A 10,907-nucleotide genomic window follows, 5' to 3' on the forward strand; every position below is an offset into this window, starting at 1 on the left:
TATATATGTATATATATAGTATACACTATACTACTATATATATATAGTGTATATATATATATATATATATATATATATATATATATATATATATATATATGTATTCATATATATACACGTGCATATTTGTTATAAAATTACATGTATACTATTTTATATTCACATATATCTAGAGATAAATGAAGATGATTTAATATTTTCATATATCTAGAGATAATTATTTATAAAAACATGTATATAATTTCATAAATTTAGAAATTATAAACACACAAACATATATATATATATTTACATAGGTATATGTATATGTGTAAATATATATATATATATATATATATATATATGCGTGTAAATACATATACAAGAAGAGATATTTTTCATATATATGCATGTATATATGTTTATATGTATAAATATATATATGGATATGTGTATGTGTTTAAATATCTATTTACTTACAAATAGACATATATTAGATATACATATACATTTATACACACATTTATTCATATATATGTATGTATGTTTTTACATAGTCACACGCACGCATTTATATATATATATATATAATATATATAGGCATGTGTATAAATATATGAATGGGTATAAATATATATGCATACATATAAAAATATTTATATACAAGTATATATATGTGTGTATGTAAGTGTGTATGTATTCCTGTACGTGTACGCGTTGACGAATGCGTCTATATATATATATATATATATTATACATATGTATATACGTATTTATATATATATATATATATGCATATGCATATGCATATATTAGTATATATATATATATATATAAATTCGTCTATATACTATTTACTTATACACATGAATATATATTTATTTTTGTATATATGTATATTTGTATATGTATATTTATTTTATCTATATTGCATATATATCTACACACCTATATGTATATGTACATGCATACATGTATGCATCATGTGATCACAGGATTGATGAGTAACATACATCCATATTGTGCTTTCTCCGTCTATCAATAAGAAAGGGTTCCGGTTGTAAGTTTAGTCCCGCTTGCTGGTGAATTTATATTTTTACTGTTTCTGTTCGTTGTATCGTGTTTATGTACATCAAACTTAGATCTTCTTGGCAGTTGTCACCTTGAAATAGAACTTGCTGTAATAATCTTCCTAACGTCCATATTTAGTTGTCACCCCAGGAAGTTCTTCATCTTAGATCTATTCAATTAAGGTTTGTATATTCAAATTCATATTGCCTTACCTACATACGATCTTTGTCTTTTCAGTTTATTAGTTTGATATTATTGCAACTCAATCAATATTACCTTCCATAAATCGTTATGCACCTTTTAACATTACTTATATGTACAGGAGTCTGCTGCGCTAGATCGCTATGATCGAGAGAGTGGCCGCCGGGCGAATAAATATGATCGATATGATGGTGATGAGTATGTTTGATGTACACAAAGAGTTGTCAACTAAAGTGGTCGTAAGTTTCATAAGTTCTATATTGATATCTTTGTACGTCTTTTCAGAGCGTCTGATGCCATCCGTATCTGCATACTGAAAGTGACATGTCGTACTCGCAAGGAAAACATAAGACGTGCTTCCCCTGTAAGCAAAATTCCTGTGTTAAGATTTGTCTGGCGCTGCCTTATCGATTTAACTTATCTTACTTCAACAGTCGACGCAGCCCCAGTCCCCACAGATATGGTGGTGACAGTGGCGGCGGCGGTAGCCGATACAAGGATGGAGGTGACGACGATTACTACGGTGGTATGTACCGGGTTTTCGTGGTTAATACTAATAGTAACTGCTGTTTTATATTTTTATTTCAATGCCCACGGTCTGTTAGTTAGCTCAGAATCCAGATAGCTAATCTTACTATACATACACTACGTGTACTGGAGGGCTGCGTATCGTAGCTTTGTGTTACTCTTCGTTAGCCACTGGGATCCTACTGGCGGGTTTTTGTGATTTAGCAGTAAATATTGTCCACTGTAATATATATATTTATTCCAATACTCTCGGTGTATTGGTTAGTTCATAGTCCAGAGCTGATCGTATTATATATTTGGAGTGTAATGAAGAGTTGCGTATTGTAGCTTTATGTTATGTTTCATCAACCACTGGAATCCTATTCACGAATTTTCGTGGTTGTACTACTATTTATTTTTTATGCTCACGGTGTGTCAGTTAACTCATAACCGAGAACAAATCATATAATACATCATGAGTACTGATGTATGTTATCTGAATCAAGGTATAAACCTACAAGTGTTATCCTGGCCACACTTGTTCTAGGAGGCAAATTCACGCTGTTGTAGCTTTCGTGGTAAGTCTTTCGTAATTTACAGGTAAATCAGCATGTTTATTTATAAACACCATGCCCTCTTCACACAGGATATGAGAGCAACAAGGATTACGGGAACGACTATGGGTATGTGGATGGGATGAAACGATCTGTTTGTGAGAAAGCGTTGAGTCAGGATCCGTTTTGCGCAGGCCAATTTTGGTTTGCGATGAATTGTTACTATAAGATTAAGTAGTATGGATGACTTGTGATATATATGTATATATGTATGTATGTATGTATGTATATGTAAATATATATATATATATATATATATATATCTGATCTGTTTACACACTTCAAGTTAGAGCTAAATTGCTTTAGAAAAACCATGCGGCTTGAAATAAAATGTACATTTTTTCTGATATTTCCGAAACAATTATTCGGGTTGGACAGCATTGCATCTTCGGTTCTTACCAAAGTATGCGCGCTGTCAGAAGTGCAATAATGTGCCACCAGTTGATCCTGAACTACTATAAAATTGCAATGACACCGTGCGTCTTTGATAATTTGTTGCACACACACTATATCTATCTGATGCGCTGTACCACAGGCGTGGCGGAGGTGGCGGTAGCCGTGGCGGTAGCCGTGGCGGTAGCCGTGGCGGTAGCCGTGGCGGTAGCCGTGGCGGAGGCGGTGGATATGGAGGCAAAAGAGACGTGTTCGATGACGAAGATGACCGTGGAGGCTATGGTGATAATGGTGGTTACGGAGGTGGCATCAAGCTGCACTGGAATGTGTACCGAGCAAAGGCGCGTGAGTCATGGAACGCAACAGGTGAGTTTGTGAATGTCACACTTCACCTTCTATAAAGATAAATGCCATAAGGTGTAGGGGCGGTCGTCCATAGATTACAATTCATATGTATATACAGTATTAAGAGGCTGTTGTGGCTATTAAGCGTATCCAAATATCACGATACGAACGTGTGGTTCTTATTTCATTCCGATTGAGTCCTACCTTCAATTATGCACATTACGAGCCTCATAGTTACGCTACGTAATAATTGTGGGACAACCACTCATGATTCTACACAACCATCTGACAGGAAAGGGGTATCAGCTAATGGCCACCTACAGCTTGCGTCAGGATGCGCCACAGGCGATATTCTGAACATTTGATGCACTTCCTACTCATAATATAATATTATTTTATTCCAGGCGTCAGTGGGTTGGAATATTCCGTAATCAAAAGGCCCGAAGAGATGGTATGGTACTTCCATGTCAACTTCTAAGTATATGCCATCAGGGCGAGTGTGCTGATATTTATGTATATAGGCTCAATTTACCTGATTATACATCTGCATTCAACTTAGTTTTTACTAAATTTAGGTTGATTTTCTCAATAATCCATATTGGTGATAACCTGTGTAATATATCAGGTGGCTGTCGATTTTGAACGAGACGGCTTCTACGTAACGTCAGATGCAGGACGCGAATATTTCTTCGACTACGGCAAGGTGAAGACAATCAATCACAAGAGAGGTATGCAATTTGTGAATCGATCGCGCTTGGCTCCGTATGTATTGTCAAATGATGGGTTTGGAGACGGAGTCGCTATAGCAATAATGCTTATGGCTAGTGATCATACTTAGTATCTCCGATTGCCAAGCGTGCTTCGTCGGATTCAGCTGCCAAGGCTACTTCGCACATTACTCAATATGTAACTTTTGAGGTGCTCAATGATGTCTTGCTACTATTTATATACAGGCGAGGATAATTTCCTTAATATCGTCATGGCAGACCAGAAGATGATAACATTTTGCACGCCGGACACTGTTGAGCTAAAGGAGGTATGTATAGTCGAGAACTACACGCGTTGCTCGCGGACAGTTGTTGTCAATCACATTGTGATTCTACAAGCAGGTGCTTGGGTGTAAGATGTTTAGCAGACCTTTGAATATGATCGTGTAATATTTGTTCGGGTTCGAGAACTGCAAGCATGTTCCTATGCACTACTTAGACCGGTCATTTCGCAGATGTGTATGATAGTTTCCAAGTATGGTATGCTGCTGCTGGCGGGTTTGTCGTTCTCCATTAGAGTCAGAGTAATTTGATAAGCGGCTTCGTTTATTGCAGTGATTGACTTGAACGTTTACATCTGATACTCATTATTGTGTATTTTTGTTTGGTCCAGGTTGTGTTGCAAAAAATCAAGGATACGAAAGGTGTCAAGATCAAATCGTACCGTAATGACAGGGGCGAGAATCGCACTTACAGCGGCCGAGGCGGCGGCGGCGCTGGCCGTGACGACTACGGAGGTGGCCGAGGCGGTCGTGGAGGGTATGTTTCGATATTTTGATTTGCTAATCAGAAAAGTATGAAACAGCTCCGGCGGATTGAGACTCCAGGTTGATTTTGAGTATCGACGTTAGACGAATGATAGCTTACATTTGATGGCGGACAAGTGTGGGGCGGATGTTTTTTAATCATTGTTAAGGACGTTATCGAATAAGCATAGAACTGAACTATTCACAAATGTCGCTTGATGTATCTCACATCTCATAGGTACGACGATGAAGATGATGATGGCGGTTATTCTTACGGTGGCAGGAGCGGTGGTGGCGGCAGTAGGGGTTCATCACGCGGTGGTGGTGGCAATAGGGAGAGAGACTCGGACTACTGGTGATCTACATCATCGTGAATTCAGAGAAACTGCCTTTACGCACTTGCAGTGTCCAGAGTCCGAATGTAGTGACTGACCAGAGAGGACTGCTATAGTTTGTCCCCATACTCCCGATTCTGCGCACGTTGTCTGACATTTAGCGAATAGTCCAGATTCGTAGTGGGGCACCGTTGCTCTTGAAAGTGACGCAAATGGGAGACCTCAACACCGGAGGAGGACCACCGCAAGTATCAGATAGATAGATAGCTAACACTCGTATGGAACACCCAGTTATGCAATTGAGATTCGATTGTCCTCAATAAACCAATTGTGTGCACTTGTGTGCGTATATGTATATACGAATTGCCAGGTTTGATATCCATCTCGTTGTTACAATTGCGCGCTCACTAACAGTTGTGTGCATAATTTGTTTTTTATTTCCTCATTCAATCGAGCTACGGTAGTAACTTGCCTCACACAAACTTGGGAACCGATACATGTGAACTCGGTATCGAACCAGCAGAATGCAATCGCTACTTAATGCCAGTCAACTTTCGCGTAAACAGCAGGCAGTCTCTGTCAGAGGCACTGAGAGCACCTGTATTTGCTTGTATTGTATAGTGCGCCATTGTAGGTCAGATGGCGAGAAGAGAAAGGGCTGACGGACTCCGTATTTGAGGACTGGGCTGGGCTGGCTGTAAAATATACATGCGTGACCAATTGACCCTCTGCCAAAAAAGTAACGCATCTGTTCCAGGAATGTTTTGGGTAATTCACGTGTACGAGATGAAGCATCCCTGTACTAACTTATGAACTATAGAATGAGAATGAAATTTAGTTCAAACCCGAACTGAATCCTTGCAAATGACAAGCCGCGATCTATTTTAATAAAACAATAGCACGTGTCCCCACTGACAACATCCAAGGACTTTGCCGTGTTTTGAGAGCAGATCAACATATGTTATTCTTCGAACGTAGCTTATCCGATCCAACATCATCTTGCTGGCACGACATTTGTCTACTTGCTAGGCTCAGCAGGAATTTCAACGGTGGTGCTAGTTTTAGCCGCGTCAGGTTTTCCACTGGTACTATTAGCAGACTTCTTGCCAGGTTTTGGACTAGCAGGCTTTCCTTTAGTGGCGCTACCATTCATTTCACCGTTAGGCTTGCTATCACTTCGATGGGGATTTTTCTTCTTGTTCCTGTTCTTATTGTTCTTCTTCTTCGCCTCGGCTGTGCCAGTAGAATTTCCAGCAGCCGCTTTGTCCTCGCCCGCCGTGCTGGCTTTAGAGGAATCGGTCTTGTCCATGCCCTCGAAAGATGCTGCTGACGACATGGCCTCGAACTCAAGCGAACTCTTTTTTTGAGCGGCTCGTGGAGACCTGAATGTTTTGATTTCGATTAATTAAGTGATTTCAGAATGGTTCAGGATTGTATTCGCTGGATGCTATGTATCTCCGCACCACATGGGGTTTCGGTTTTTCACCGCTTCACAACCATGGCAACAAAGGACATTCTTATCACCCAAATTTGCAAACCACAACAATGCTAAGACATTCAAGAGGCAAGTATGCTCACCTCCAAGAAGTTGAAGCGTCAGATTTACGTTGTTGAAGCTCGTTTGATGGCTGGCGCACAACATTTGGGCTTCGTGCACCACCGTTGGGGGCTAGAGATCCAACACTCTTCGCTTCCATGTCCCTACCACGACTTTCCGTCCAATATGAGAGAGAAGAAACACACTTCAATGGGTATAGATAGTCAAGCATTCACTAGATTCTCGCATGCGTATGTCGCGTCGTGTTCAGTCGTGATTAGATAATTTAGTAGCGACAAATACTAAGCGCGCGTTAGAAAAACGACGTATACACGATAATAGTGCAGGGGCTAGTCAATGCGACCATTTGCATGTGAAAACTTACTCGTTCGAGGAGCCAGGGGGTCGATAAGCGCCGATCCGATTCATATTGCTTTCTGAAGCATACCTATCGTTTCGACGAAGATTTCTATTCTCGAACGGGAAAAGAAATGAAATGGGTAACAGTCCTTGTAGCTTCGAATCGGCATTTGAAAATACCACATGCTCATGTCTATTGTAGTTTGTATGCACGCAACAATACTAAAGCTGATGTCGACCCAATCTTTCCAAGAAGCAATACGCTCGTTCACATACGTGCTATTTCACAAGAATTGCAAGCAACTCGCAAATTTCCCTTTTTTGACAGGTGTTTTAGATGATATAAAAGTGGACTGTTGTGGCTTTCTCTAACTCGTTACTTACCCTTCGGGATCAAAAGAGGTGTTGCGCCTGAAATCACTACTGTTTCGGGGTTGAGGGCTGCGAGTGTTTCCGGGACTACGTCGATTGTGGGTGAGATAAGCATGAGATAAGTAGGTAATGAGTTTGGACATCCAAATAGTGCACTAAACAAGACAGGAGAATAAAAAGAACGCTGTCTACTGAAAAAAGATCTCCTTGAGATCACGAAACACGCAGTAAGACGTATTCAGCAATGAGTCAGATGTCTATAGGCAACAAGATGGCGACGTCATTATAAGAAGGCAAACTGATTGGCTCGCATATAGAAGCAAATTGTCTCAGAGTAATGCTACTTTAGTAGACGAAAACATACTCTTCCGAGTTGTACGATGGCTGTCTGCTGGTCCTCTGGGGTTGAGGGCTACGGAAGCCTCCGTTATTGTTAGGACCTAGCGAAGGACTGCTTCTGAATGCGTTGGCATTCCTAGGACCGCCAGCTCGGCTATATTAATACATGATGTGAAATGGAAATGAAGTGGTATATATCGACTGAACAAGCAGGTATACAGAGCTTTTATGTTGCCTGACAGGCCCGTGATTGAAATGATGAAGAGGAGATGTCTACGAAGGCAACTATCGAAGTGCATTTTACAATGTCTAGCAACGATCAACGATTCGGTTGGCAGTATAGTGGCCCGCCTAGTTGATCATTCGCGAAGTAAACTCAGTGCATATGTCACTTATGCGGACGCCCGACTTACCTATCAGGCTCATACGAAGCCTGTCTGAAAGTCATCGGGGATGATCCTCTGTTCGGCAGAGGACTGAAGTTCAGATTATTCTCACAAGATTTGCGCCTGTAGAGATACATGAGCCCCATTTAGCTCTTAACGACAATGTGTGTATAGTAGAGCCCTACAGGTGTAAACGGTCGATTGTAACCCAAATCAGCACAAAAAATATAATTTTCACGTTTGAGCACAGTACCATTGAATGTCGTCTGAAACACAATTTAAGTAGAACGTAAGCAACTATGCATGCTAACTCATACACAACAGGTTCCCAAACCATAGGCAATATGTATTTCTCTGCGTAATCTGAGTTTCTTGCATGTCAACAAACCTGGTACGGGGACTGGCGAACGGCGACACATTTCTACTACCCTGATTGGAGTTTTGTCTGGACGTAGGCTGATTAGAGTTCTGTCTCGAGTGCATGAAGTGATTGTTGTACTTGATGCGCGTGTGCTCATCCATGCTGGTAGCGGTAGTGATGTTGTTCTTCTGTTCTGTGTAGAAACTTGGATGGCAACCGCTGTAACCGTACAGAACGATATTTGATGAGAATACAGTCTCACCAAGGCAGTGTGTCGAATCTACCATGAAACAGGCTTGAATGTTGAGCTAGCAACCAAAATCAGCAGGTGGGACTCACACATGTATAAAAACGTGGACAGGCTTACCTAGGAAATCATGGGAACGAGGCAGACCGTTTGAGTACAAACTCACGAACACACACACACATGATGCTTAACGAAAAACGACCCATTGTACTCACCGATCAATCCATACAGCCACTGTATCTCCTCTCTTCTTCATGGCCAGAACCAGTCCGTTGATTGAGCCTCGCAACGACAAGTTGCCTCCAATGCAGCTGATCATGAAATCCAACCACAATCTCTTCACCTCACTACGATCCTGTACAGCGATCGATGGAAGATACTTGGCAATGAAACTTACTTTCTTCATAATAGCATGCTTTGAACAAACCAAATCTGCAAGTCTTTATAGAACATAAATCAGTGAAAAAGGCAATTCGGAAAATTGAACACGCAAATAAGGATCATGCTGTGACTCTTTCAAAAGTCGAACAAAAATATAATCGTACCTTCGGCAAAAAGACTACGTATTGCCCCCCTGTCTTATTGACAGGATCCTCACGTGTGGGTAAGATGCCTTCCTTAAACAAGCGAATATTGCACTTCTCACTCTGGTTGTGGATATTGATGAGCTCGTCACTGTATTGCAGCATAAGTTCAGCGAACCCATGAGACGTGTTGAACGTGCCCAATAGATGCAGAGAATCCATGAACGACTCTTCCGAAACACCCTGCAGAATGCGTACAATGCCGACGCGGGATGTGTTAGTGAGGCGTAGCAATTCGGACGTGGAAAGATGTGGTATATGCTTTATAATGGGCGACTACACAAAAACTATATTCCATAAGAACGGTGTACACACTATTATAGATCGATACAGGAAGTCTTGTGCTCGAGAGCGTTGCGCGCCGATTGTGGAAACATTTTTGTGAAATGGCTCTATATCTTGTTGGTACCGGATATTATGACATCAGTTCAACAACACGACTGATACAGACATGTGTCAATGCTACATGCCAGACATCAATGTCACCCTCGTAAATGTTTGAACCCATCCCGGGCGTCCAATTAGCTCTCATACCTTCTTCACGTTCTTATCGATCCAAAAAGACCACGCGTGGGCGAGAACAACGTCATCTGCATCTCTGTGGTAAGAGGCAGCCTTCATCTGATCCTCAACCTCTTCCTTTTCTTCCACTGTCATAGGTCGACGCTGTATAGGTTCCCCAGCGTCCTCGTTCTCCGACACATCATTGTCTGACAACTCACTATGAACTGTGCATCAAATTCGTTTGGTGTATTGTAGGTGAATTTGGATGTGTAAACATACTGATCAAGATGATTATGCTACTCATTGTGTAAAATAAGTTCGAACACATCCAAATGCATGACATTCCATGTACAGAATCTCAACCGATGTTGTCCCTCCATATGTGCACAATAATCGCGATATATCAAGCCGATCGTAGACGCGAATGGTGATTGAAACCATCCTAACTCGCTTATCATTAATCCGCGCAGTACTCCAGTTTCAATATGGTGACATATCTGTAACATGCTGCATATCGTCGGTTCACTATAAATGTTCTCGAAATCGAATTGGCTAAGCCTGTCTACAGAGGCTCGTATGATACATAAAAGTGGTTAGTCTCGCGCATACTTACCAACTGCATTGGGATCGATACCCTCGACATTCAGCAGGCTATTCACAATATCTGCAGAATTGTAAATCTTCTTCACATGGTTCTTTACAACATTCTCTGTACTGACCGAGGTTTCGTCAAGGGCCTTTTTCAAATCTTCAAATTCTACTCCCGATGTCACTGGAGAGCTCGCTGATTCTAGTGAGAAAGAAGTCAAAAAAAAATTGCTTCCTTATGAGTTAGTGTGCACGTATTGACAATTGTATATGCGAGTGTTAATAACAGCACGCGCAAGGTCAACCTGACCACTTACCGCCCATGAGAATACTATCCAACATGAATGTTTATTGTAAGTACGTAAGAGCCAGTTAATCGACCTCCGTAGGACAATAATGATACATCCAATCATTAGCACGACAAACCATATAATCAATTCTAAACCATGCAATCCTAAGCATATTCATATCAGACAAGCGGAAGAAGTGCACTTACAAGAAAGCGACACTAGATACGAACACACGTACAAATACAAACACGCGCACACACGCAGACGCACCCACAAACAAGCATACACAACCACACAAACACCCACACAATATATATATATATATATATATATATATATATATATGTATATGTATATATATGTATAAATATCAATATAAAT

At 40.6% G+C, this 10,907-nt stretch overlaps 2 protein-coding genes across 2 annotated transcripts in view; one reads left to right on the plus strand and one right to left on the minus strand.

Annotated features, from left to right (window-relative positions):
• Positions 1-5,321, plus strand: part of SARC_03858 (hypothetical protein) — a 6,096-nt gene extending 775 nt beyond the window's left edge. The window contains exons 2-10 of the mRNA XM_014302326.1: positions 1,373-1,449; positions 1,686-1,777; positions 2,405-2,441; positions 2,908-3,131; positions 3,515-3,561; positions 3,736-3,838; positions 4,064-4,146; positions 4,491-4,636; positions 4,862-5,321. Of these exons, the coding sequence (XP_014157801.1) occupies positions 1,373-1,449; positions 1,686-1,777; positions 2,405-2,441; positions 2,908-3,131; positions 3,515-3,561; positions 3,736-3,838; positions 4,064-4,146; positions 4,491-4,636; positions 4,862-4,982 (930 nt within the window). The 3' untranslated portion in view covers positions 4,983-5,321. The remainder of the gene's footprint in view (positions 1-1,372; positions 1,450-1,685; positions 1,778-2,404; positions 2,442-2,907; positions 3,132-3,514; positions 3,562-3,735; positions 3,839-4,063; positions 4,147-4,490; positions 4,637-4,861) is intronic.
• Positions 5,322-5,377: 56 nt separating this feature from the next.
• On the minus strand, positions 5,378-10,560 carry SARC_03859 (hypothetical protein; the record flags this gene model as incomplete). The annotated part of the gene is made up of 12 exons (XM_014302327.1): positions 5,378-6,340; positions 6,537-6,668; positions 6,881-6,964; positions 7,240-7,314; positions 7,592-7,720; positions 7,980-8,075; positions 8,341-8,532; positions 8,776-8,915; positions 9,106-9,327; positions 9,679-9,872; positions 10,262-10,432; positions 10,554-10,560. The coding sequence occupies 12 exons, from the start codon at positions 10,558-10,560 to the stop codon at positions 5,977-5,979; spliced, it is 1,806 nt and encodes a 601-aa protein (XP_014157802.1). The 3' UTR covers positions 5,378-5,976.
• Between the last annotated feature and the right edge of the window lie 347 nt (positions 10,561-10,907).

The sequence above is a fragment of the Sphaeroforma arctica genome (assembly GCF_001186125.1).
Source record: "Sphaeroforma arctica JP610 unplaced genomic scaffold supercont1.206, whole genome shotgun sequence".
In the NCBI taxonomy this organism is placed as follows: Eukaryota; class Ichthyosporea; order Ichthyophonida; genus Sphaeroforma; species Sphaeroforma arctica.